The sequence below is a fragment of the Brassica napus genome, chromosome A10 (genome assembly GCF_020379485.1).
Source record: "Brassica napus cultivar Da-Ae chromosome A10, Da-Ae, whole genome shotgun sequence".
In the NCBI taxonomy this organism is placed as follows: Eukaryota; Viridiplantae; Streptophyta; class Magnoliopsida; order Brassicales; family Brassicaceae; genus Brassica; species Brassica napus.
The window spans coordinates 19,507,848-19,533,402 of record NC_063443.1 but is presented as its reverse complement, the minus strand read 5'-3'; the positions used below and the strand labels follow the sequence as shown (position 1 = coordinate 19,533,402).

Below are 25,555 nucleotides of genomic sequence, written 5' to 3'. Positions count from 1 at the left end.
AAATTATATGATTTAAATTTGAAATAAAATATTTATTCATTTATAATAATTTTGAAATGATTTTATATTAAAACTGTAAAAAATACATAAATTAAGTTTACAAAAATATATTATATTAATTATTTTCAATACTTCATAAATAATTGACTCAAATATTTCAATATGTGTTATATCTTTAACAAAATATCTCAATGCATAAAGATAATTTATAATATTAGTTTTAATATTTGTATATTTCTAACCTATATTCATTACTATTATTATTTTTTTAATATAGATTAAAAACTATGGTTTTATATTTGATTGATATATATTGCAATTTTTTTTTAAAACAGAAGCGTGATTCCAAAACGGAATCGTAAGCTTCCAACGTGTTTTTAAGAAGAATAATTTAGAAGCGTTTTGGAAGCGAGATTCCGCAAGCTTCCACAAGGTTCCGATTCTGATTCCGGTTCCGAAGCGGGAAGCGGACATCTGATGAAGCTTCCATGCAACATAGCCTTTAATTCAATATCTCTTATTTTCACACTAACCTTCAATCTTAATTTATCAAATATTTTGATGTGTTTAAAGGTTCATAATGGTTTATAGTGAAGCCAACTTGTTAACTATACAATTAATTCTACAGAAAAATGGAAATACAATTAATCTGACGTCATAGAATACATATACAATCTTCTGTGGGATTCAACTCTAAAGCCTTATTATGATACCTATTTTAACAAATGGCTTTTTCTTAAATAACTAATGCTACAAAGTAAATTATGAGAAAGTGTTGGATACATTTTGAACATGGCTTTGCTTGATGGAAATGAAGACATTGCGCTTGTGAGAAAGTCTTGTAGCCATTGCAACAAGCTCTTCAAAACCTGACGCATCGAGGTAACCCACCCAAGAGCACAACCATTGTCTCCAGACTTCTTGTGCTTCTCAGCAAACGCTCCACGAACGAAGCCACAAGATTGGACTCTGCGTACTTACCCACCAACATTGAAATGGTCTCCATAGATCCCGGGAAGGCCATGTCTTTTGATCTCCAGCACTGACGCTGATTCAAGCTATGTGAACGCAAGTAACTGTTCAAATGTGATTCCTGCGACACAGAAAAGCAAAAATATTTATAACAAAAACTAAGACATTTCATCCAAAATAAATGTCAACATCTCAGATACTAACAGTATATTAGAAGGATAATAAAAAGAGGTTTTTAGTTGGTAAAGATACCGATATGATGCTGCATTTCACGGTATGTATCGTTAGCTTTCGTAATCCAGGTGAGTTCTGAAGAAGCTTTGTTATACCAGGAACAACAGACCGAACAATCATCGTTTCAAGAGTCAAATACTCGACCTTGAGCGTCGGAAAACGTACATCACAGAGCGCAGCAAGAGACAACATCTAAAGGGCACATGCACATAAACACAAAAAGTAGAACAAGACAAGAGCCATTGGTCAAAATTGCACTTAGAAACGTTCACGTTTTCAGAACATCTACAAGAGAATGACAGAGAAGGATCGTTTTATGCATTTGAACAAAATGCTCCTACGCGTACTAATCCATCAACTATGCACACCAATTATTGATTCCACAAGAGCAGGCTATGTGATTCTACTGACATAGAGAGTTGTTGGCAAAACATACCTGGAGAAAGGTAGCACCAACAGTAAGCTTCTCAACATTCTGCAACTTTGCTAACATCTTCACCACGTTACCTTGAAGAAAATCAGCCGTGAGGGTCCCAAGATCGCAGAAGTAAATGTTCAAATTAGCTTCTTTCAAACAAGACACATCCACTAATCTACACGGTAACCTCGAGTGTCTCAATCTCAAACAATGCACATGCGGCGCCACAATCTCCGTCGGCCCGAGAGAAACCAATCGCTCCGATCAATCTCCAATCTCACCACACGCGGCGAACGACTCAGATCAAGACACCGAAACTCGTCGCAGAACATCAGCTCCAAGCTCTCAAGCAGAGGACAGCCACACAGAATCTGACAAGTGCATCGTCAGAGAGCTTACAGTAACTCAAAGACAAGTTTTTTAAGGAAGTCCACGACACGTGGCACTTAGGTTTCATCACAACGGATCCAGACTCGATCAAGAGCTGCTTCACGGTAGAGTTCGCGTAGAAGGAGAAGGAGTCGGGAAGTCGTAGTCCCTGACACGTGTATCACGAAACTCGAGAGAGAGCTTCTCCGCGTGACGGTTAACGGCGAACTCGATCCAGGCGTCGACGTGCTGGGTCCTATTGGCTAAGCTGGTTCGGAGGTGAAAGGTCGCGACTTTGGGAGATGAGAAGGCGGATAAGGTTTTGTTTATCGATCTGGCGACCACTCTGTGGCTGTCGATGGAGAGGGAAGGGGTCTCGGACCAGACGTGTCTCCATCGTTTGGACAGGGCGGAGGTTCTGATCGCTGACTTTGTCGGAATTGAGGAGAGGATGAGGTGGAGAATCGCGTCTGGTAGAGAGCTGATGAAATCCTGACCGTCGGTTGGATCGTCTCCGTTCATTTTGTTTTCGGTGAGGGATGGTTGGAGAGGTTGATAAGGGTTTCAACGGCTTCCGGTAGTGACGCCGTCTTGCTGTCGGAAGTTCTCAGCCAATGGCTAGGCTATCCATCGAATCTCAAAATATCTTTTTGTGTGTAAGAAAGTGGTGTTAAATGTCACTATGTATTTGATTAGCATATTCTCGTGAAAATAATAAAAAGTTTGGTACTTAAATGGTAATATTCCATAATATATTATTCTTTATTACAAAATCTGGTTTTAAACTTTTAAAAAACACTTTGAAGGACATACTGATTTTGCAAACAGACTCATCTTAGGAACCACTGTTGCAGAATAGTGATAGATTTCGGCTCTAAATGCTAACGTACAGAAAAACTGCAAAACAACTATGGTGTGGTTCAAATAGTAACAAAAATGTATAGATATATAGATATATGTATAGATTTTTGTTACTATTGGTTGGTTGGTGTCGAATTTATGATAAGTTAGAATCAATAATACTGTGGATTGGTTTTTTAGACAGAGTGTGTGTATTCAATTGGTGTGAACAATGAGTTGTTACTTGAGCATAGTGGAGACCTTGTTGTTGCGTGAAAGTGATGAAGCAACTTGAAACAGCTTGTGCAGAACTTTGTTACAACTTACAAGGATAGAGGATAAAAAAATAAGTGAACGTAGCTCCAGGCACAAGAACATCAAAGCCTCCGATGACACACATAGATTTGACTTTATTGTAAGCGTTCCTTTAACTTGATTTAATACACTTGACGTGTAACATTTTGATAGGCCTCGAAGATGTTGAAGAAGTATAGAAACAGAGAAGCGTTGGGTGGAGAAGAGTAATAAGAGATGACGTGGAAAGCAAGGAACCCGTTGTTAGAGTTCGTTACAGTCAACGGTCAACAGCTCTATAAGTATAAATAATAGAATACATTGTAAAAGGTCTTTTATGCAATTTGTAAATTGTATCTTGGTCCTGGAAGTTTGAGACTTCAGGAATTGGTTCTAGACCTTTTGAGGGTTAGGGATTGTATTTTCCTTTTATAAAGCAATAAACTACTTCTTTGCTCATATCAATTGGTGCGGTGACGTTCGATTATGTCGACGAGGATGACGGAGGAAACGGCTCAAATCGTCGGTTTACAGCATCAACTATCAAATTCGAATCGTCGATTATTAAAACTTTAATTAGTCAATTTAAAATTAAAAAATTTAATGAATCAGCCTAAAATATAATCATGGAGAACATGATAAATAAGTCAATTCACTTCTCAAATAATAGTATAGAATTTTTTTTTTTCCTAAATGGTTAATATCATATAAAATGAAAAAGGTCCTCATTCCAACTTATTAATCCTAAAAGCTTCAAGATCTTGACAAAAAAAGCACATCGGACTAATAAGATATGAATTAATGTCTTGACTAATTTTTTGATTAAAACCAAATAACACACTAATACATATAGTTAGCATTTGAGCACAATGAAAACATTATTGTTGTTAGGAAGTGTTGGAATCATCTGAAGCAACTCTTCAAATTAAGCTTGTATATCGTTTATCAGAAAAAAAGTTATGGTTATACAAGCAATTATCTACGAATATATTGTAGAACACAATGTCTTTCTTCTTCATCACCCTGAGAAGATCTTGTAGAAAATGTTCCTAGCAACAAGGGTAGTTGTCCCTGAGAGAAACTTATTTTAAGATCATAACGGATACCTTGTCCCTCAGAAAAAAGTGTTGAGGCCAGCTCAGTGGCGGAGCTCTTCAAACCATGTTTCATAAGTATTCATCAGAAAATAATGTAAATATCATTTCACAATAGTATAACCTCTCAGTTTGAGTTGCATTCAGTAAGGATTGGCATAGTGCTGACCTGGAAACGTTTAACTATATGTCGCTAGAACGTACGTATGTACGATTTTTACTGGATTATGTAATGTGTATAGGTTTACAACTTTGGGTTATATGTATATCTATCTCTGTGTGTTAAAATCAAAAGCTAACTCAAAATTTTGAAAAATGTCATGTGTATAAGAGGTTGATTTGGTTTTGTAAAACTTGATTGATTATCAATTCTAAGCTCTAATAAAAATATGCAATGGTTAAATAACTTAATAAATTTACAAGCAATGGCTAACAATGTCGCGATTGCTACGTGCTGGAGGACCTATAAAAGTTTGTTGCTAATGGGTGGCATTTATTGTGAGTATCCAAAGCTTCGAAAGTTGATTAAAAGATTACAGTCTACATACGGAAATCATGGGTTCAATTCATTTGGTTCGAATTTTAGCTGGGGAGTTTCACAATAATACAAAAAGTAGTTGGAAGGCTGGACGCTGAACACTTTCTTTTGTGTAGAAGTATCTACTGTCTACTTAAAGCATTATGATACAATAGAGACTGTATGATATTGCTTTTTAATTAACAACACCTAATAATAACGTTTAAGTATACATCAGTACTTAATCATATCTAAAACTATATTTTAAGATACTCAACACTATTATTTATCATTTTATTATATTTTGAGAACTTCTCATAGATATCCTCAACTAAGGTGTTTTACAATACTATATACTCTTTAACAGAAAAAGTTGGCGGTAGTACATACACATATTAACGTATTAATGTTATGTATGTAGTTTCAACTTCGTATTGAATATTCACACATGCTAGACTGCTAATAACATAACAGAGGTCCAGTCATTAACTGCAAAGTTTACAACCATTACGGTTTAATACTTACTACCTTTCCGCATCCAACTGCAAATCTTGGACTAAGGTCAAATGCTCATTAAAACTCCATACTTACATTTTACGCAACTGAGAAAAAGAAAATGGACAAAGAAGATTTGTAAAATAGTTTCAACTAAATGCAGGTCGGCTCAGATTGGATATGTATCTACATATTACCGTTGGTTTTCTTTTATGAAATTAAGGCACATCTCTTATAGTTCTTAATCAATTAATTACAAAATTAATTTGGCTTTTTATAATACGTAATTTTTATGTTCCTATATATAGAAGAGGACTAACTAATGCCAACTTCACAAATAAGAGCTTAAATGGAAACAATAGTCCACAAGTCGATGATCGCCGGAGTACAGAGCGTCATGCCGGTGGAAGTGACACAACAACGTGAAGTCCGTTCCATATCAGTCCAAGATCCCGTCGGAGCAGGAATATTCCGGCGAACACTAAACATAGTTACGTACTACAAGCAAGCCGGTGATTGTGGTGAGAGAGGGTGGTTAGTCGCCGGTTGGATAAAGGAGTCGTTAGGGAGAGTCTTGACCGAGCAGCCTTTGCTTTGTGGTAGACTGCGGCGGAGGAGGACGGTGAAGGAAGAGGAAGATGGTCTGGAGGTGGTGACCAACGATAGTGGCGCTAGGCTGGTGGAGGCTAGGTTCCCGGCGAGTTTGCCGGAGTTTTTTGAAATGGTGAAGAGAGACAAAAACATAGCTGAAGCACAGACTGTCTTCTGGAGAGACATTGATGAAGTTGATCCTCAGTTCTCTCCATTGTTCTATGTTCAGGTAACTAATCAACAGTAAAATTATTCATAAGATAAAACCATCAATAACATATAGTATACTATATTATATACACAATTATAATAATAAAACATATATCAATATTGAATATTGTAGAGCTATATTATATATAGATACTCCATATTATATTGAGATTGTTTTCATTTTTTTTTCACCTTTTAAATATGGTTGAGGTGTTGACAAAAAAAAAGGGTTGAAGTTGTTTTTTCTATTTATATATCTTAATAGGTGACTAATTTCGAGAGTGGTGGATACTCAATTGGGATAAGCTGCAGCATCCTAATAGCTGATCTCCTCATTGAGACAGATTTCTTGAAAAAATGGGCTAAAATCCAAAGCTCTTTAGCTCATTCTCAGACCACACTCAAACCAATCTTCTACCTCCCACCAGTCAAAAGAGATAAATTCATCAATGAACTTCCTAGGCCAGTCTCGGTTCTTGACCGCGGTGGACCCCTTGTAATCCGGGCCAAAACATGCTCGAAAACGCCACTAGCATGCATGAAAAAATCTGTTAAAGCTGCTGAGGATGTATTCTTGTTCCTCAAGGAACAAAGCGGTGGCGAAGATAGTACTACTGAGCGTCATGGTATGAAGGTAGAGATACACTCGAGAGATGAAGCGATTGGCGATTGCGATTGTGGTGACCATTTGGAGGAGACAGATGTTGGATTACTACTTGATGTGAGTTTAGCGTTCGAGGATAAGTTTGAATTCAATTCATGTTGGGTTGGGTCTGTCGCGAAAGGGCTTGTGCTTATCGTCCCATCTACTTTGGGAGGTACCAAGTCGCTTGTCAAATTTATTGCTGCATCGCCAAAAAATGCGACTCATTAATATCAGTGGCATTATTATTTAACTTTTTATTGTATGGTTTCTAAAATTAAATAAATCGACGATGAAATAACTCCTTACAAAAATATGGTTTGTTAGAATAATGTCTTGATAATATTTACGTATTTATCTTTTAAAACCAAGAATACCTATATTCGCTTTGATTAATTCAGATCTTTAAATAGACTTTCACTAATACTGATTGTTATGACGAAGATGATCAAAGAGATTGGTTTATAAAATTGCGAATTTTAGGGGGAAAAAAGAAGCAAAAGAACTAATAATTGAACCGAGTTTAAAACATGTTCATATTCTTTAAATTCAAAGACATAACAACTCCAGAGATTAAATCCAACACAAATGAATATCATAAAGCGACAACCAAAATCTTTGCCTAAACACGATAGAACTACTGACTGGCTCCGAGCCACTTGGTGAAGTTATCAAACTCTGTGTAATCACTGTCAGAGATCATAGTCTGGTACCACGCCTTTCCTGCAGCTTTAATAGCTTGTGCCTCCTCCTAGAGGAAAAGAATACAGCAAAATGGTTAAAGACATGAGACAGCTTTGCGATTCTAATTCACAACAACCTATGAAATGTTCAGAAAAGAACATGATCTTCTCTCCAAAAATAATCTTATCAATCAAAGAACAATTTCCAGCAACAAATCACATCAACAGACACACAGATTATTTGCAACGCATACGAATTGAACAGAAGATAAAACTTAATCAACACAGTATAGACTGCTTAGCACAAAATGAAAACAACCATCCACTAGAAGTGACTTAAAAGTACTAACAAAACTTAGAGAGGAGAGCGTTGAGCATACCTTAGTGACGGGTTTCCTCTTTTTCTCGAGCTTCTCCTTCTTAGACTTAACCCTTTGCGCTTCAGCCAACAGAGACATCCTCTTTGCAGTCTTAGCATAAGGATTCAACTTAAGCATCACATTAAGGTTCTTCAACGGATTCTTCTTCATCACAGCCCTCTTCGCATCCTTCTTAATCGGCTTCACCACGCTCTGAACCTCATCAGAGTTAATAATCCTAGCAAGGTCAGCGTTCACCATCTTCGCACGAGGCAAAACATAACCCTTCTTCTTCTCAGACGGCTTCTCGAAAGATCCATAGATAGACTCAAGCTTCTCAAAAGCAGACTTAGTCCAAATCACAAACCTCCCAAGGTGACCACCAGGAGCAAGCTTCAACAAGTTAAGCCTCTCAACGTGACAAAGCTCAACACCAGTAATGTTCCTAAACGCTTTCACAATCTTAGCTCCCTCGGTTCCGTACACAACAAGAGGACCTTTCCGACAAATGTAACGACGGTTCCTCATCTTACCAACACCAGACCTAATCCCAATACTATCCTTAGCCTTCTCGGCGTCATCGTAAGCACCGATCTGCTTCAAAACCTTGATCGCGGCGGAGGTCTTCTCAACAGCCTCAGCTGAATCGCTAACAACGAGAGGCATCTCGGGGACGTTCTCGATCTTGTGACCACGAGCCATCACTAGAGAGGGAACAGCTGTCGCAGCAATGGCGGAGACGATCGCGTGCCTCTTCATGTTGACGTTGACGCGACGGTGCCAGCGTCTCCAGATCTTAGTCGGAGCGAACATACGACCACCGCGACACATGTTTCCGAAGGCCGCTTGACCTGCGCGGTGAGTTCCGCCGCCGGGAACACGAGGGATACGGGAGACGGCACGTCCGGTTCCCCAGGACTCGGCGGAGGTCTGGTGACCGGCTTTCTTGGAGACGGCGTAAGGCTGACGGCTGTTGTTGGAGATCTGGGCGTGGACGAAGTTGACGATGTCTGGCCTCACGGGAGCTGTCATGACGTCTGGTAAACAGACGGTGGTGGATTGGTCGGTGGTCATGTCACCGTCGAGTCCTTGGACGGAGACTAGAGGGCGTGCGGCGGCGGCTGCCATTGTTTTTTGGAGGGAAATGAGGATTTGGGATCGAGGCTGTGCGTTAGGGTTTTTGGGGAAATATATATAGTAAATGGTTGATGTATCTCTTGTCTGAAAATCTATTGTCTGAAAAGCCCATAGGCCCAAATATGAGAAAATCCTATTTTCTTGGGCCTTTCCTCAAATTATACTGGGCTGAATAGTTTTATAGTATTAATTAGTTTGGAAATGTATAATCCTTGTACTCGAGAGTAAAATGGCTGATATTAGTCTGAATAAATTTGAAATATGAGAGTACTGTATAGTTTTAATATATACGAAAAGTAGGTTACAGTATGTACTCTGATAGTTTTTTTGAGTATGTGGTATGTGGCATTTTACTCTGTAGAGAAATCTGCTGAACATTCTGAACTTTTGCTACAAAACATTTAAATTTCCAAGTTCCACACTTCACTTGTGATCATTTGAAACAAGATCAACGACGATCCAACTTAACTTTGTAGCCGAACGGCATCAAATGCTTTCATGAAAGTTAGAACTTTTATTAGAAACACGCTAAACACTGGCTCTCTAGAAAAAGATGCAACAACTCTTTCTGTAAACAGAATTCGAATCCATATTTTGGTGCGAAAAGCCTCTAGAGTAGCAAGTAGAACATTTTACATCAGTCACACAAACTTTAATCAAGAACTATCAGTAACATAGGATAACCATTACCTTTATATCGAGAATCATAGTGTTTGATTATTCCTCGTCGTCTGAACTCTCCTCGCTGCTGTATTCACTGCTATCATCCTCCATAATGTCAAGCTGAACCTCTCGGACATGTATGACATCAGGCGGCCTGTGAAGTCCCTGAGGAGGCCGCATCTGTTGCTGCTCCTGTGCTCTAGGCGCGGGAACCAACTCAGGCGGTAACACAACAGGGTCTCCTGGCTTCCATCCAGGAGGCGGAGCCGGCAAGCGCCAATCTTTCGGCAGTTCCACCGGCATTCCCGGTTTCCATCCCGAAGGAACTGCGATATTCGGTGGAAGCAGGCCCTGAATCGCAGAAAGATTCATGCTTTCTGGTGGAGGTGGTGGCTCCATGAGTGCTTCAACCTTCTTCTCGATGTTCTCCACGGTTTTAGGTAGACCAATGTCGAGATCAGCGAAGGCGTAGAGCTGAGAAGCTCTCATTTGCTCGTCTTGTGGAGCTGGTGGCAATGCGCCACGGAGAGGCGCTTGCCCTGCGCCGAACTCAGGAGGAGCGAATGTTGTGTAGCTGATCTTGTGAGCGTAGGCTAAGATGTCCTTAAGCTTGAGCTGAGAAGAGACTGTGGTGGTAACAGAGGGAGAAGACTCATTGTCATTCTCTTCGTCTTCAGTTTTGGTTCGTTTTGGTTTGCGGTAATCGGCGTAATCGTCAACGAGCATATCGAGAACACGTTCAGCTTCCTTGAGCTTGTTGGCGAAGGCGAGGAGAGACGAGTCTTTGGATTTGATCTCACGCGCGAGCTTCTGCTTCGCGTCCTGGAGATCTAGGATCTCTTGAAGCTCCGTGACGGCTTCGAAGAGCTGCATCTGGAGGGAATTGAACTGAGAGAGGATCTCCTTGGTGGACGAAGGATTAGGGATTTCGAGCGGCGGAGGCGGCGGGAGCGAGTGCGAGGTGAGGAACGAAGGGAGGGAGCCGCGGAAGGCGGAGAGCCAGAGCGCGCGATTAGGAGAGACGTCGAAGAGCTTGGATGATAAAACCGCCATCTGCTGGAGAAGAGCCTGCGCTCGGGGAAGCGGCGGAAGGAGTGATAGCAAAGCGGACGAGGAAACAGCCGCCGAGGATGAGGATGAGGCTGCGGCGGAGGAAGGTGGTAGGTTAGGAGGTTGTTGGATCTGTTGTTGTTGGTGGTGAGATTGGGAGGAGGAAGAGGAGGTTGGATGGCCATGACGAGAAGGCGTTAGGTTTTGTACGGAAGGAGAGCCAGGGCCTGTTAGCCCTAGTCTCGCCGGAGATTGACCGATCTGATGCTGTAGCATCCTCGCCGCCGGCGAAAAATTGAGAACAGTCTAGGGAGAGTACATCGAAGAACTTCCTTTGGTATATAGATCGACGGTTGTGATCAGTTGCGAAAACACCCAAACTTTCAAACCTTCAGGCCACGACAGAGGGTTTTAAAGACCCTTGCGGCCCATAAAGACCCTCTCGGCCCATACCAATTCGATCCTTTTCTGGTTACCGTTAACCGGGTTTTCAAAATATTAAGAGAAGCTGGATACAGATACAACAATGCGACGGTTTGGATACTTTGCCTTTGGTTTCAGTATATGTATGTATGACCAAAAAATAAATACAATCGTGACTACAAATTACAGAACGCATGAACAAATAAATAGATATCATTTTTTTAACTACATACACACACATTGATAAATATATATAGAGATCTACCATTCACCGAACTGGTTCTGACCAAAACTGCCATATTCCCCTCTTGGTCAGTTATGTTCTCCTCAGACAACAACCGCAAGCAACATCTGACACAATCCACCAAATGCAAAGAGATTAGATAGCCAATTGGTAAGCTCCTTAAGAGAAATGAGATACGGATTATAGGCAGCAGAGGGACGAGATCAAAACCAGACTTACTTGATAGCTGATAGACAGTTGTTGTGAGCAAGAAGTTCCCCAAGAAGATATATCACTTGTTTGGTTCTTGACCAGGGGTCCCGCACTGCCCTGCTAAGAGCTTAATTGTTCAGGACCTTCCCCTGCAGCATCAGAGTATTCAGACTATTTCAAGGTTAAATTACATTTGTTGCAATAATCCAGAAGTCAGTAGTTCATGTGCCTAACGAGCATGAACACAAACCAAGATAGAAATAGACTTATTTCCAACGAGCATGGAAGTTATGATCAACGTAACACTTACAGCAGGTTCGAAGTCAGGGTTTGACAAGTTCACTGTGAGGTTTCTCATCAATAGCAGAACCTGCAAGGCATACTGCGATTAGTGAAGGGTACTCAAGGAGAACGCAGAGTTCAAGACACGCTTAAATGATGAATATATTACTGTCACACACATGATTTTACTTAAAAAGGCAATCAAGCAGGTTCTAACTCACAGTTTCGAAATTAATAGGATCCATTTCCTTGAGTTTTTTCATGCGGCCTTTGCTGTCAGGATCGAAGACACTCCCAATGAAGTTATAAACTTCAGCAAAATCAGGAAGACCTGCAAAAACTACCAATTAGAACAATGTCTACCATAAAATAAAAGCTCAAGAAGTAGTTTCCACAATTGTTTGAATAATCACCGTGCATTGAGGGAGCTTGATTCGCCGTTTTGGAATCAGATAGTGTTCTGCTTGAGCTTCCTATACCAGATGCTGAAGGACTACCCCCACTTGTTGACCCATTCGATTCAATAACATCTGAAACAAATAACATATTTAGCATATGAACCTTCATCATGTGGAGAAACTCAAATGCCAAGCAAAATACAAAAAAAAAAAAAAGAGTACAAATGAGAATGCATGCCTTCTCCTCCTCCACAAAGAGTAGTAAGTTCATCTTTTGGTAGAATAACCTCGCTTACGGCTATGTTAAGCAATGCAGAGGTATCATCATCCCATGAAGTGAATCCAGGCACGTTATTTATTTGAGTAGGAAAGGACATTGAAACATGAAGCGACATTTGAGCTGCAAACAATTGAGTTTTTAGTTCAGATCCGACTCAATGTAATTTCTAATCATAATAGAACTAACCATTCTTCGATGCCTTTTGAGGATAAGGATGAGCAGCTTTGCGTTTAGGCCTAGGAGGTGGCACGTGTGCTAAAGTCCCGTTTTTCTGGACCTTCAAAAAGTATTTTTGCGCATGGCTCCTGATCTGTTGTAAATCAAGTAGGCACATTAAGACTGTGTGGAGAAACACGCCAATGTATTTTATTACTAAAACCAAAATCGAAAGCAGCTGGATCTCAAACCTGAATAACTGTCTTTGAACCAACAAAATCTTCAATCTTTTTCCAGTCACGATCAAACCTAAGAACCGCAAGAGAATTGTCAGATACCAGTAAGTAGTATCAGCAACAAAGTGTCTGAATAAAAGACATAGGCTTTTGCAATAAAAATTCATTAATTAAGGAAAACCACTTGCTAAATCCTCTACTGAAACATGTTGACAACGTAAGATGACAAAGTAGCTTCTGCAAAATCCCAATTAACATTCATCTGACACGCAAAAATCTAGATGATCTACTACATAACCAGACCAAAAATACAAACTTTTGTCTGATTAGTGTATTAAGCACAGACTAAGAAGAAATGAAGCAAATTTAAGCAGATTCAACTACAATTAGAGCTCAGGACGACACGAATTCAGCAAACCAAATCCAAAGGTAGAAGAAGAGAGAAAGAGATTTTTACAATTGAAGAGCTTCGAGGAACTTATCGTGCTCTCCTTCCGTCCAACTCTCTCTGGACTTAGTGATCGTGTAGGCTTTCCTCACCTTCTTCTCCGGAGCTTCCGTCGTCGTTGTCTCTATAAGATCTGTTGACGTTTCCATCGGTCTTTCTTCTTCAGCGACCATCGGATTGCTTGAAAGCGACGAAGTCATCGGTTTTTCCAAGATAGCGATCGTTTAGAGAGAGAGAGTGAAGAGAGAGAGAGATGAGGATTATCCACATGGCGGGCAAGAAGTTGGTGATAAATATGTGGAGACGGTTCGCTTCGATTTTGAGGCCATACATTTTTCTCCCTTTTTTAATTTTATTAAAAATTAAATGTCAAACCGGTGTACTGTACCACCACAAACCCGGTCCGGTTCAGTAGTCGTAAGAACAGCCTCTCAAATCCAATCCAATAAAAATAAAATAAAATAAAAAGCAGAGAGAGTGAGCCAGTGTGATTGATGATGATGATCCTAACCGTTGGCGAGGAATGAGAGACCTTGTCATCGTCTTCCCCTCCTCCTCCCTCATAACCAATCCTCACCACCACCACCACAATCACCGCCGCCGCTACGCCACCGCACCGGAGCACAACCGTAAAACTAAATACACTTCTTCTCTCACCAAGCAACTGCCTTCACTTTCATCGGCGAATCATCTCTCAAATCACTTCCCCGACGCCGTGAGATGGACTCCAGACGGTTCCGTGGAGTATTACGCCGATTTCGCCTCGAAGCTCGCCGAGGACGGCAGAATCCAAGACGTAGCGCTCATCGCCGAGACCTTAGCTGCGGAGTCCGGAGCCAATGCGGCGCGATTCGCTTCGATGGTTGATTCTGATCTCTTATCGAAAGGGATTGCATTGAATCTTAGGCAAGGGAAGGTTGAGAGCGTGGTTTACACTCTGAAGAGAATTGAGAAGGTAGGGATTGCTCCGTTGGACCTCGTCAATGATGACTCGTCTGTGAAGCTGATGAGGAAGCAGTTTCGCGCAATGGCTAACTCTGTGCAAGTTGAGAAAGCTATTGACTTGATGGAGATACTTGCCGGTATATATACCATCAATCTTGCTGTTACATTGTGCTGTTAAAACAGACTTTGAACCTCGGATGATTGATATTTACAGGTTTCAGATTCAAAATCAAAGACCTGGTGGATCCGTTTGATGTCATCAAGATTTGTGTTGACATTTCCAATCCCCAGTTAGCTCTTAGGTAAGGCTTGTTCTGGTCTTCTTTGGGCCAATAACCACGAGTGTGTGTGTTAATGATTTGATGAATATGCAATGCAGATACGCATGTCTTTTGCCGCATACAGAGATACTGCTTTGTAGAATTATTCTTGGTTTTGGGAAGAAAGGAGATATGGCCTCTGTAATGACAGCATATGAAGCCTGCAAACAGATTTTGGATGCTCCTAACATGTATATATACCGCACTATGATAGATGTTTGTGGCCTTTGTGGTGATTATGTCAAATCAAGGTACATATATGAGGTAATTCCCTGATTATACTGGCTTTTCACGTAAGCATCACTTAATTGAAATACTAAGTTGCTACTACAGAAGTGCATGCGCTCTTCAAGTTTTTTTTTTCATTTGGGTACATTCACTTGAAGTTAACTCAAATTCTTGTGGCAGGATCTACTGAAAGAAGACATTAAGCCAAATATTTATGTTATGAACAGCCTAATGAATGTTAATTCCCATGATCTTGGGTACACACTAAAAGTATACAAGAATATGCAGGTGTGTGCTTCCTTCTCTCTTGATAACACTATGTAATTTAATGAGTAGGTGAACTGTCCTAGATAGTTTTTCGAATTGGTAGGTTATATTTTGATGTTGGTTCTAGTTATGAGTAGGTGAACTGTTTCAGATTTACGAGTGCGTATTGACTGACCTTCAAACTCTACATGTCATGCGCAGAAACTTAATGTTACAGCTGACATGACATCCTACAACATACTACTGAAAACATGTTGCCTGGCTGGACGGGTTGATCTCGCCCAGGACATATACAAAGAAGCAAAACGAATGGAATCCTCTGGACTGTTGAAGTTGGACGCCTTTACATATTGTACTATTATAAAGGTATATTATTGGCATGTTTGGTAAAGCAAGACATATTGTATCCCTTGGGTCTCTAAATAATGCCTCGAGATCAGGTTTTTGCAGATGCAAAGATGTGGAAAATGGCTCTAAAAGTCAAAGAGGATATGCAATCTGTTGGTGTAACCCCAAATACTCATACATGGTCGTCGTTAATCAGCGCATGTGCCAACGCAGGCTTAGTGGAGCAGGCAAATCACCTATTTGAAGAAATGCTTGCATCTGGTTGCGAGCCCAATTCTCAGTGTTTCAACATCCTACTGCATGCTTGCGTTGAAGCTTGCCAGTATGATCGAGCCTTTCGACTTTTTCAATCTTGGAAGGGAAGCTCCGCAAAGGAAGCCTTGTATGCAGATGATATAATTAGTAAAGGTGGCGTTTTCAACCCAAATAAATTGAACCATCATGGTCCAGGGTCTTTGGTGAAAAGCAATTCTTCACCTTATATCCAAGCTTCAAATAGATTCTTCTTCAAACCAACAACAGCAACGTATAATATACTCTTGAAAGCTTGTGGTACCGATTACTATAGAGGAAAAGAATTGATGGACGAAATGAAGAGCCTAGGTCTTGCGCCTAATCAAATAACGTGGTCGACTTTGATTGATATATGTGGAGGTTCAGGCGATGTAGAAGGTGCCGTACGGGTGAGTCAACTCTTCTCTTGATATTTTTTGAATTTGTTATATGCAGAAAGGTTATAAGTTCCCTAACAGAAATTCTTCTTCCAGCACAGATTCTGAGAACTATGCATTCAGATGGAACCAGACCTGATGTTGTTGCCTACACAACAGCTATCAAGGTTTATTCTCTCTCTTAGTAGTGCTGACATTTCTCCCTTGTTCTTAGTTATTGCTCAACTCAGAGGTGTAAAGTTTCAACATGTCTTGTAGATATGCGCGGAAAATAAAAGTTTAAAGTTGGCATTTTCTTTGTTCGAGGAGATGAGGAGATTTCAGATAAAGCCAAACTGGGTAACTCTCCTTGTCGGATGGCTTTATTGCTTTTTGTTCTCTTATTTCCTGTATATTAATCCTTCAGCAAAAGGATTTAACTGTTTACGCCACCTTAGCAGCAGACCGGAATTAAGTAAATAAAGTCTTTTAGCTAAACGAACTACATTTAGATAGGACAGGGTAAGCAGTTTCTCAGTTGTTTCAGCATTTCTGATACCAGAAATTTGTTTCTCAGGTGACCTATAATACGCTTCTCAAAGCACGAAGCAAATATGGTTCTTTACTTGAAGTGAGGCAATGCTTAGCCATATATCAGGACATGCGAAAAGCAGGGTAAAGTACAATCAAGTTTTATAATATACTTCTATTTCTCGTTTGATCGTTCTGTATCTTCATACAACTGAAGAGATGTTCCTCTTTTCTCACAAGCAAAACCACTATACTGCAGGTACAAACCTAACGATCACTTTCTCAAGGAACTTATTGAGGAGTGGTGCGAAGGAGTCATTCAGGAAAACAGCCAAAGCCAAAACAAAGCAAGCGACCTGGAAGGTACTGACTTTGGGAGACCTGTTAGTCTACTCATTGAAAAAGTAGCTTCGCACTTGCAAGAGAGAACATCCGGACACCTTGCAATTGACCTTCAAGAACTTACCAAGGTAAGTTAATGGTGACAACCAATGAGGCATTGAAGTATTTTATGTGCTTATACTCCTATCAATCCAACTCCTGAAGCATATGCTCATGTCAACCTTATTCATCCATTAACAGGTTGAGGCTCGACTTGTTGTTCTAGCAGTTTTGCGAATGATCAAGGAAGACTATACACGAGGTAAGAATCAATACACATAAACCAATACATCCTCTCTCTTTCATTTACTGTTTTGACTCACTAACCACTTCAAATTGGATCATACAAGTATCACATGCACTATTGTAACTAACTGAATCTCCCTCTTGCAGGTGATGTTGTGAAAGATGATTTGGTGATCATCCTAGGAACCGGTGAAGCAAATACCGATTCAGGGAAGCAAGAGGTTGCTGTAAAAGATGCGCTAGTAAAGCTCCTGAAAGATGAATTGTCTCTGGTGGTTCTTCCTGCTGGACAAAGACGTGTGCTAGATATAACACAGGATGCAAGATTTGTGGATGATGCAGACCAAAATACAGAACATACTTCAGAGAACACCAAGTCGATTGTCGGTATGTCCACTACGAGGAGGCCTGCAATTCTGGAGAGGTTGATGGTGACAAAGGCGTCTTTGCATAAGTGGCTGCAGCGCAAAAAGTAGTTGATCCTGACTGGTACATAACTAATCATCTTTGTATTCTATGCAAATTTCAAACTAAATTGGAGAAAAATAACGAGGAAAGATTGCAGAATATCTTGATGCAAATATCTGTGTACATTCAGAAAAAACAGCTTACAAATATCTTCCCAGTTCTGTGTAAACCGATACAACACAATTTAAAACCCAAATATCGATCTCTGCGATAACACATATCAGTAAACTTGTTGGTCTCTAATTGAACAGTAACTCAATAAGAACAGCAACCTGAAGATCAGAGCCAATCCTGCTGCTGCAGTTTCAGGGGCAAGTAAACTTCTGATAAATACTGGAAACCAAAAGAACTCAACGCCTGAATCTCAGCCTTCTGCTTTGTCTTCACCATCAGGTTAAGTTCTTCGACCCACCCAGGATTCTTCTTCACGAAATCCTCCTCCAGCATATCCTTCCCGGTCTTAATATCCTGCTCAGTCATCGGCAACCTACACTGCTCAGGAATCTTGTACTTATCCAAATCACTTGGCCTGATCCCAAGCCACTTAATATCAGGTGTAGTCAAGTTTGCGCTATCGTAAGACATGTTCTTCGACCCGCATCCATAAACCGACAAGATCTTCAACCCGTAAGGATCACTATCCACCAAGGCAAGCACCGGAAGCTTAAGCTCCATTTTCATCTTCCTCAAGAACAGCCTCGTGGCTACATCGGGCTGGCCTTTTGCAGTGACGATGATGCAGGGGAACCGGTTGTAGAATCTGTCTTCAGCTAGCCTTATGTAAGCTGCATCTTTCTCAACTAAGAGTATGAACATAGCATCACTCTGCATGTCTCCAACTCGATCGATGTTCGGTGGAATGGCTTTCCCACCCATCCCCATCTTGGTGCAGTCTATCATGTCTCCGTTGTCACTGAATATGAGCCTTCCCACCACCACACCTTTCTCCGCTGCAATTACATTGAGGCTTGACCTTGTGCAGCCGAGCATACACGACACATCGTCCAACACAGCATCACTCTGTGTCTGGTCCTGAAATTCATCAAGGTTGCAAATTGGTTCCAAACTCTTCCAAATTTGAAACTTTTCTGTTCAACTATATATAATCAATGCCAGAAAAAGCCAGAGAGATTATTTTGAATCTAAAAGTTACTATCTTTATCATCAAATCTGAGAGCTTGGAATGTGTAAAACTGAAAGGAAGAAACTTTACCTGGAAAAGCTTAACGTCTGTGTAGAAGAGATCACGCTTAGTGACGTGAATGTTCCTAAGGCAGAGTTGGTGGATAAGGGCGAGTATCCGCGTGGTGATGGTTGTCTTCCTGACGGAAGAAACTGACGCAAAGGGACGGAGGGTAGATTTGTCTTTAAGCACTATGCGGTCTAGCTCAGGGACATAGAGCTGATTAGATGCGGCGCGCGAGGGAACGCTGAAGGAGAATCCATCTCCGGCGAGGATGGAACGGGCGATCTGAACGATGACCGTCTCTATTTCCGTCTGGACGGAGGAGAGGGAGAGATCCGCAACTTCACGGCAGGAGGATGAGAGAGAGAGGTCAGCTAGAGTTAGCGGTTTCGATGAAGACGAGGAGGAGGCGCCGCTACTTCCTGCGGCGGCGGCGGTTAGAGAAGAGGAGATGTAGGATTTGAGAAGTTTCAGGATAGCTTCGTCTGATTCAAGGATGCTTTTGAAAGGAAGATCCTCATCTTTGTCCTCTTTAGTTCGCTTTCGCTTCTTCTTATCCGCCATGATGGCGACGGAGATGCGGCGGCTGAGAGAGTTCTGGTACTAACGATGGCGGGAAAATATTACACTAGGTCAACGTTTCTGGTGAATGAAAGGCTTATTCTAGGTCTATATAAGCGATCTAACATACGTTACTGATTCATCTAGTGAGGGAGAAACGACAAGCAGTCGATATGTCCGAGTGGTTAAGGAGATAGACTTGAAATCTATTGGGCTTCGCCCGCGCAGGTTCGAACCCTGCTGTCGACGTTTCTTTTTTATTGGATTTCTTCTTAAAAGCCTCATTTACGGCCCATATATTGAGCCCAGTATTAATCACATCTGATAAAATCTTTAAACGGCAGCCTCTTTGGCCAGAATCAAGTCGACGGTCCAGATGAGATTAAACTTGGCGTTCCCTACCCACTACGCGACGTGTCAACCCGAAAAGATCTAAAGATCCGCCACTAGCGTCCCGAACGTGTGTTTTTGATATGCTCCACGTCAGCAATCCCTGCGAATACGTGATGTGGAAATATCCGATCAGACGTGGGTCTTATCGGACGTTCGGGACCTCTAGTTTTATCCACGTCAGATATTTCAATTTTTATTTTCTTTTTTTTTGGTTCCGCGACAAACTTTCTAATATCTATCCATCTCCGGGAAAGAAAAAAAAACTTATGGTCGTCTCCGATATCCACTCTCTGGGAGATAAATCAAACTGGCTCACTCTCTTTGTGTAATTTGTTCTTCTTTCCATAAGCAGAGAAGCTCAGATTCTCTTTGTGTAGTTGCTTTCCTTTCTTAATTATTGATTCCATGTTTAGCTGCTTGTGCTGGATCTGAATTTCTGGATGCTAAGGTAGAGCTCGATTCTTCGTTTTAGAATCTGATTATTGTAGGAATTGGAATTCAGATGATTTTGTTTGATGTGATTAGGTCGAGAATCGAGATTTAGTTTTTAGGTTTGATGATTTTGCAGTAATCTATGCTGGTTTCAAGATTCGTGTTAATCAACTCTTTGTTCTGTTAACCTGAGTTACTCTTCGATTATATTTGTTCTTATAGTGGTGAGGAGAAGTATTTTAATATTTTGATTATTTTGAACACAGGGAAGCAGAGCTGGTGTGATGAATGTTAATGAGGAGGGTGAGGGTTCGCGTTACCCAGTCACTGATCAGAAGCCCGTTGAGACGAAAGAGAGGCTTAGTGGAGAAGATAAAGCTAATGGAGTTGTTATGGATGTGAGAAACGGGAGTGCAGGAGGGGCTGGGGGTGGACTGCAAATTCCAATTTCGCAGCAAACACCGGCCACTGTTTGCTGGGAAAGGTTTCTTCATGTGAGAACCATAAGAGTGTTGCTGGTGGAGAATGATGACTGTACTCGTTATATAGTTACTGCGCTTCTTCGTAATTGTAGCTATGAAGGTCAGTTTTGAAGCCTATGTGTATATATTTGCATCCATTAATTGATAATGAGAAGTAACTTCTTTTTTTATTTCATGGCAGTTGTTGAGGTAGCTAATGGTGTACAAGCTTGGAAGGTGTTGGAAGATCTAAACAATCATATTGATATTGTGTTGACGGAGGTAGTCATGCCTTACTTATCTGGTATCGGCCTCTTATGCAAGATTTTGAATCACAAATCCCGTCGGAACATCCCTGTCATTAGTGAGTTCTTTATCTCTCTTGTCGTTGTGCATCAGTCACTTCCCCTGTGATGCTTTTTAACTACATTCCCCTGTGAGATTTGTTGTTGCAGTGATGTCATCTCATGACTCAATGGGGCTGGTCTTCAAGTGCTTATCAAAAGGAGCTGTTGACTTTCTCGTTAAGCCCATAAGAAAAAACGAGCTTAAAATCCTTTGGCAACATGTTTGGAGAAGATGTCAGAGTGTAAGTGCTTTGCTCATATTTGAAACACTGTTGGGAGTTGTTTTATCTGTTTGATGTGATGAAGTCATTTTCAAATTATTGATTTCCTTGTTTTGTTGTTCACAGTCTAGCGGCAGTGGAAGTGAAAGCGGAACTCACCAAACTCAAAAGTCTGTGAAATCAAAGACTATTATGAAATCTGACAACGATTCAGGACGCAGTGGTGAGAATGAGAATGAGAGCAATGGCCTGAATGCTAGTGATGGAAGTAGTGATGGCAGTGGTGCTCAGGTTAGAAAAATGTGCAAATATCAATAATCTAATATATTATCTGATAAGTTGCCTTCCCCGTGATGAATTAAATGATGTTAACCAATTCTGAAGTTTTATTTGTAAAATCTAGATTTGTTTTTGATATATATATATATATTTTCTTCAGAGCTCTTGGACGAAAAAAGCTGTGGAGGTTGATGATGACAGTCCACGAGCGGTATCTCCATGGGATCGAGTTGATAGCACTTGCGCACAAGTGGTACATTCCAACCCCGAGGTTCCCGGTAATCACTTGATCGCAGCACCTGCTGAGAAGGAGACTCAAGAACAGGATGAAAAATTTGGTAAAGAAAAGAAGTTGTGATCTCTCAGTTTCTTCCATACTCTTCTTTATCACAAACTTTAAAATATGTTATTGAATAAATCTTTTAAATAATTTTTGCAGAAGATATCACAATGGGTAGAGACTTGGAGATTAGTATACATGGAAATTGTGATCTGACACTGGAGCCAAAAGATGAACCCTTAACCAAAAGCACTTGCGTTGGAAAGGGACCTTTGGACCTCAATAGTGAAAGCCGTTCAAGTAAACAAATGCATGAAGACGGAGGCTCGGGTTTCAAAGCTACGTCTGGTCATCAACTTCAAGATAACAGAGAACCCGAGGCACCTACTACCACACACTGCAAAACTGTAGACACCAATGAAGCTGCCATCAAAAACCCCGAAGAGCCAATGCACGTTGAACATAGTTCAAAGAGGCATAGAGGAGCTAAAGATGATGAGACAATAGTTAGAGATGACCGCAATGTGCTGAGGCGTTCAGAGGGTTCAGCTTTCTCAAGGTACTTACTGTAGAATCATAAACAAATCCTAAAAGTTCTGTTTTTATATATAATGTTATATTGTTGGACTTGAACAGGTATAATCCAGCCTTAAACAACAATAAGCTTTCTGGCGGGAACTTGGGAAGCAATCCTCGGCATGATAATAATTGCCAAGAACTTATAAAAAGGACTGAAGCGGCATGTGATTGTCACTCAAACATGAACGAGAGTCTCCCTAGCAATCATCACTCCCGCGTCGGTAGCAATAACGTGGAAATGAGTTCCACAACTGTGAACAACGCTTTCACAAAGCCTGGAGCTCCAAAAGTAAGCCCGGCAGGATCTTCATCAGCAAAGCGTTCATTGTTTCAGCCTCTACCGTGTGATCATCATCACTCCTCGCATAATCTTGTTCACGTCCCTGAGCGGAAGTTACCACCACAATATGGATCGTCTAATGTGTACAATGAGACGATTGAAGGTAACAACAACAACAACAACACAGTCAATTACAGTGTGAATGGAAGTGGATCAGGTAGTGGTCATGGAAGCAATGACCCATATGGAAGCAGTAATGGCATGAATGCTGGAGGAGTGAACATGGGAAGTGAAAATGGTGCTGGCAAAAGCGGAAGTGGTGATGGTAGCGGAAGTGGAAGTGGGAATGTAGCAGATGAGAATAAGATCTCTCAAAGGGAAGCTGCTTTGACAAAGTTCCGTCAGAAGAGAAAGGAGAGGTGCTTCAGAAAGAAGGTAATTTGATTGTTAGATACTTGTGTGTTTATGTATTATAGTCATCATTTAAGATACACAGTATATAACATATACTAACGCTGACAGAAACTTAAAGATATAAATCCATTGTATTTGAAAATATTGACAATTGTTGCCTTAGTGGGTGATAGATAAAAGTGGTTTGTTATTTTTACTCAGGTGCGATACCAAAGCAGGAAAAAACTAGCGGAACAACGACCTCGTGTCCGTGGCCAGTTCGTCCGAAAAACAGCTGCTGCAACGGATGATAACGACGTAAAAACGCCGAGGGATAGCTAACGGGAAAAACTGCTAAACCAACACTTGTCCGCAGGAAAAAAAACTTGTAAGGTTCTCATCATCCTTGTTGGGATCTGTCTATCAGTCTATATATCATTTCTTTTTAACAATTTTTCTTTACCCTCAAAGTGTGATTCTTTGATACTACTACACTAGTATTCCACGAACACACACGACAGACAAATTGATTGTTTGTAATTTTGTCATCGTATAGTGTGGTTTGTGGATTCAGGACAGGATTTGGTTCATGAGTTGGAGGGTGTGGTTGTAGATGTTGTAAACTTCTGTAAAACAATAACCCACTGTTTGTTTGTATAAGCTATATTGGTTTTGGAGCATATATATTGTAGTTTACTGATATTATCTCCTTTCTTTTGTTTTTCAACAAATATTTCAACTCCATTTCTAAAAAAGAACACTCTTATATCAATTGATTGCAACCGCTATGATGAACTACGGTTGTTGCGTATACAAGTCGTGTGTGATTAGTCACTACAACTTGGGAAAGAATATTCTATCTTGTGTGTTGAAACTCGAGAAAAAAATAAAATTCGATGGGTAGTTAGTTGGTTCTACTTTGCTAGAAACCCAATTAATTTACCTATATTATTATTTACCAATTAATTTACCTATATTATTATTTACAATGTGATTATTTGCATTTCTCGCTATTAAAAATTAGTATGCTAAAGTTTTTACTATGCTTACATGTGCAGGTATCTCTACAGTTTTGTAAAGCTCGTTTCTTTAATATTCATTTGGGATAAAATTAATTATTATTTTTTTCCAATAATATTTATAATTATTTTTAGTCAGGTATATTGAAATAGATAAATTTGTGTGAAAAATAGAATTTCAAAGACAACTTATTGAATTGAGTTTTTTTATTTAAGAATGAACTGTGTTTAAAACAAAAACTTTAATTATCACACATCTGTTTGAAAACTTATACTCTTTATGTTTCATATTAAGTATCATTTTGACTTTTTTTTTAGGGCAATTATCAATAATAGCACCTTTTGAAGTTTATGTCTCAAAAATAGCACTAGAAGGAAAAAGTCACAAAAATAACATTCATTAAAGGGTAAAATATCCCTAATACCTTTGGTTTAAAATTAAATAAACAAACAAAAATAAATAAAAATAAATAAAATAAAATAAAAAAAAAAAAATTTTATAGTTTCAGATTATATGTTTTCAGATTCGAAATTTTTATAATTTTTTTTTTGAAATATTTTTTTCGAAACTTTTTTTTTATTTTTTTTCAAATTTTTCTTTTTATAATTTAAAAATACTTTTTGAAACTGTTTTTAAAATTTTTATTTTTTATTTTAGTATTTATTTTTTTATAAAATTTTAAACCCTAATTCCAAAACCCCACCCCTTAACTCTAAACCCTAAGGTTTGGATTATATTATAATACAAAATCTTATTCTATCAAAAAATATAATTTTTAACAGTTATATAATCTATGAATTAGTTTATTTGAGATTTTATATGTACACTTTTACTTAAGTTTTTTTTAGGCATGATAATTATATCCAGATCAAAAAAAACAAACCGAACCGACCCAAAAATATAGGTTCAATTCAGGTCCAAAGAAGACGATCTATTGGTTTTTTTTTGCACCCACATGTCTTTGTTTGAGACCGGTTCCTATCTTAGATCCGATCATAAATATGTTGTGTTTATTAGGTATATTTGAATATTTCGAATATGTTTCTGGTATTATAGATATTTTTTTTAAGTTTTTGGTTTACGATTATAGTTTTTGATTTTAGGTGAAGGTAACATAAATATTTAGAAAACTCGTTTTTAAATGTGAAAATATCTATCAAACTATAGACGGTTGAAAGTATAGTATATGATATGAGATTTTAATGGAAAAGTTTATATATGATATGATTATTTTATTATAAAGGAAATAGAAAGTTAAAATGTACACATATATGTCGTGTAACTTCTCTTGCTTTAAATCATATATTATATGATAAAAGTGATAATATAAAACATTAGTTTCAATGCTTTTACGATTAAAAATCAAAATGTTAATTATAATAATAGTAGTGATTAGGATTTAGGAGTGAGATTTGAATAAATAAAGGAATTGAATAAATTATTGTTAAAGAAATATATGGTAACATATTGTTAGTCTAAATTTAAAGTAAGACCAAAAAAATAATGAGATA

General features: G+C 39.4%; 7 protein-coding genes, 1 non-coding gene and 1 pseudogene across 11 annotated transcripts; 4 read left to right on the top strand and 5 right to left on the bottom strand.

Annotated features, from left to right (window-relative positions):
- Positions 1-620: 620 nt before the first annotated feature.
- On the bottom strand, positions 621-2,718 carry LOC106390602 (annotated as a pseudogene).
- A 2,743-nt stretch (positions 2,719-5,461) lies between these two features.
- Positions 5,462-7,009, top strand: LOC106390603. The gene is made up of 2 exons (XM_013831104.3): positions 5,462-6,053; positions 6,300-7,009. The coding sequence occupies exons 1-2, from the start codon at positions 5,583-5,585 to the stop codon at positions 6,906-6,908; spliced, it is 1,080 nt and encodes a 359-aa protein (XP_013686558.2). The 5' UTR covers positions 5,462-5,582; the 3' UTR covers positions 6,909-7,009.
- Positions 7,010-7,169: 160 nt separating this feature from the next.
- Positions 7,170-8,908, bottom strand: LOC125579115 (60S ribosomal protein L4-1-like). Its single transcript, XM_048742697.1, has 2 exons — positions 7,741-8,908; positions 7,170-7,428 (listed from the first exon to the last, which is right to left on the bottom strand). Exons 1-2 carry the CDS (start codon positions 8,845-8,847, stop codon positions 7,315-7,317), a joined length of 1,221 nt encoding a protein of 406 aa, XP_048598654.1. The 5' UTR covers positions 8,848-8,908; the 3' UTR covers positions 7,170-7,314.
- A 442-nt stretch (positions 8,909-9,350) lies between these two features.
- LOC106372609 (mediator of RNA polymerase II transcription subunit 4) lies at positions 9,351-10,961 on the bottom strand. Its single transcript, XM_013812852.3, has one exon. The coding sequence runs from the start codon at positions 10,843-10,845 to the stop codon at positions 9,574-9,576; it is 1,272 nt and encodes a 423-aa protein (XP_013668306.2). The 5' UTR covers positions 10,846-10,961; the 3' UTR covers positions 9,351-9,573.
- Positions 10,962-11,082: 121 nt separating this feature from the next.
- On the bottom strand, positions 11,083-13,515 carry LOC106372608 (protein REVEILLE 4-like). Of its 2 annotated transcripts, none has more exons than XM_013812850.3 (9): positions 13,238-13,515; positions 12,796-12,853; positions 12,575-12,698; positions 12,347-12,508; positions 12,124-12,240; positions 11,932-12,041; positions 11,739-11,798; positions 11,456-11,599; positions 11,083-11,343 (listed from the first exon to the last, which is right to left on the bottom strand). In XM_013812850.3, exons 1-8 carry the CDS (start codon positions 13,426-13,428, stop codon positions 11,549-11,551), a joined length of 873 nt encoding a protein of 290 aa, XP_013668304.1. In that variant the 5' UTR covers positions 13,429-13,515; the 3' UTR covers positions 11,083-11,343; positions 11,456-11,548. The 2 variants fall into 2 exon arrangements, with proteins under 2 accessions (XP_013668304.1, XP_013668305.1); XM_013812851.3 differs by having other exon boundaries at positions 11,456-11,577.
- A 174-nt stretch (positions 13,516-13,689) lies between these two features.
- LOC106372605 (pentatricopeptide repeat-containing protein At5g02830, chloroplastic) lies at positions 13,690-17,711 on the top strand. Its single transcript, XM_013812848.3, has 12 exons — positions 13,690-14,310; positions 14,388-14,475; positions 14,553-14,757; positions 14,902-15,009; positions 15,190-15,354; positions 15,429-16,019; positions 16,109-16,174; positions 16,266-16,346; positions 16,564-16,661; positions 16,777-16,987; positions 17,100-17,160; positions 17,292-17,711. Exons 1-12 carry the CDS (start codon positions 13,752-13,754, stop codon positions 17,618-17,620), a joined length of 2,562 nt encoding a protein of 853 aa, XP_013668302.2. The 5' UTR covers positions 13,690-13,751; the 3' UTR covers positions 17,621-17,711.
- Positions 17,691-19,472, bottom strand: LOC125579114 (DNA topoisomerase 6 subunit A-like). Its single transcript, XM_048742696.1, has 2 exons — positions 18,826-19,472; positions 17,691-18,644 (listed from the first exon to the last, which is right to left on the bottom strand). Exons 1-2 carry the CDS (start codon positions 19,360-19,362, stop codon positions 17,892-17,894), a joined length of 1,290 nt encoding a protein of 429 aa, XP_048598653.1. The 5' UTR covers positions 19,363-19,472; the 3' UTR covers positions 17,691-17,891.
- Positions 19,473-19,526: 54 nt separating this feature from the next.
- Positions 19,527-19,608, top strand: TRNAS-UGA. The gene has a single exon. It is a non-coding gene; the product is annotated as a tRNA-Ser (tRNA).
- A 244-nt stretch (positions 19,609-19,852) lies between these two features.
- LOC106372604 (two-component response regulator-like APRR7) lies at positions 19,853-23,726 on the top strand. 3 transcript variants are annotated; one of them, XM_048742695.1, is made up of 9 exons: positions 19,853-20,077; positions 20,451-20,766; positions 20,848-21,009; positions 21,101-21,234; positions 21,340-21,504; positions 21,653-21,830; positions 21,935-22,331; positions 22,409-23,066; positions 23,247-23,726. In XM_048742695.1, exons 2-9 carry the CDS (start codon positions 20,469-20,471, stop codon positions 23,364-23,366), a joined length of 2,112 nt encoding a protein of 703 aa, XP_048598652.1. In that variant the 5' UTR covers positions 19,853-20,077; positions 20,451-20,468; the 3' UTR covers positions 23,367-23,726. The 3 variants fall into 3 exon arrangements, with proteins under 3 accessions (XP_048598652.1, XP_048598651.1, XP_013668301.1); XM_048742694.1 differs by having other exon boundaries at positions 19,854-20,077; positions 21,932-22,331; XM_013812847.3 differs by having other exon boundaries at positions 19,942-20,200; positions 21,932-22,331.
- Positions 23,727-25,555: the final 1,829 nt, after the last annotated feature.

What these genes read in the sequence shown, in the direction of transcription:
- LOC106372604 (XM_048742694.1), top strand. Translation starts at nt 20,469, where the DNA reads ATGAATGTTAATGAGGAGGGTGAGGGTTCGCGTTACCCAGTCACTGAT. An exon ending in GTGATGGCAGTGGTGCTCAG is followed by an intron (nt 21,505 to 21,652) that starts GTTAGAAAAATG and finishes TATTTTCTTCAG; the next exon opens with AGCTCTTGGACGAAAAAAGC. An exon ending in GAGGGTTCAGCTTTCTCAAG is followed by an intron (nt 22,332 to 22,408) that starts GTACTTACTGTA and finishes GGACTTGAACAG; the next exon opens with GTATAATCCAGCCTTAAACA.
- LOC106372608 (XM_013812850.3), bottom strand. Translation starts at nt 13,428, where the DNA reads ATGACTTCGTCGCTTTCAAGCAATCCGATGGTCGCTGAAGAAGAAAGA. An exon ending in TTCCTCGAAGCTCTTCAATT is followed by an intron (nt 12,854 to 13,237) that starts GTAAAAATCTCT and finishes TGCGGTTCTTAG; the next exon opens with GTTTGATCGTGACTGGAAAA. An exon ending in TCTTTGTGGAGGAGGAGAAG is followed by an intron (nt 12,241 to 12,346) that starts GCATGCATTCTC and finishes TATTTGTTTCAG; the next exon opens with ATGTTATTGAATCGAATGGG.
- LOC125579114 (XM_048742696.1), bottom strand. Translation starts at nt 19,362, where the DNA reads ATGGCGGATAAGAAGAAGCGAAAGCGAACTAAAGAGGACAAAGATGAG. An exon ending in CAGACGTTAAGCTTTTCCAG is followed by an intron (nt 18,645 to 18,825) that starts GTAAAGTTTCTT and finishes GATGAATTTCAG; the next exon opens with GACCAGACACAGAGTGATGC.
- LOC106372605 (XM_013812848.3), top strand. Translation starts at nt 13,752, where the DNA reads ATGAGAGACCTTGTCATCGTCTTCCCCTCCTCCTCCCTCATAACCAAT. An exon ending in AATCCCCAGTTAGCTCTTAG is followed by an intron (nt 14,476 to 14,552) that starts GTAAGGCTTGTT and finishes TATGCAATGCAG; the next exon opens with ATACGCATGTCTTTTGCCGC. An exon ending in CCTACACAACAGCTATCAAG is followed by an intron (nt 16,175 to 16,265) that starts GTTTATTCTCTC and finishes CATGTCTTGTAG; the next exon opens with ATATGCGCGGAAAATAAAAG.
- LOC106372609 (XM_013812852.3), bottom strand. Translation starts at nt 10,845, where the DNA reads ATGCTACAGCATCAGATCGGTCAATCTCCGGCGAGACTAGGGCTAACA.
- LOC125579115 (XM_048742697.1), bottom strand. Translation starts at nt 8,847, where the DNA reads ATGGCAGCCGCCGCCGCACGCCCTCTAGTCTCCGTCCAAGGACTCGAC. An exon ending in AGAGGAAACCCGTCACTAAG is followed by an intron (nt 7,429 to 7,740) that starts GTATGCTCAACG and finishes CTTTTCCTCTAG; the next exon opens with GAGGAGGCACAAGCTATTAA.
- LOC106390603 (XM_013831104.3), top strand. Translation starts at nt 5,583, where the DNA reads ATGGAAACAATAGTCCACAAGTCGATGATCGCCGGAGTACAGAGCGTC. An exon ending in CTCCATTGTTCTATGTTCAG is followed by an intron (nt 6,054 to 6,299) that starts GTAACTAATCAA and finishes ATATCTTAATAG; the next exon opens with GTGACTAATTTCGAGAGTGG.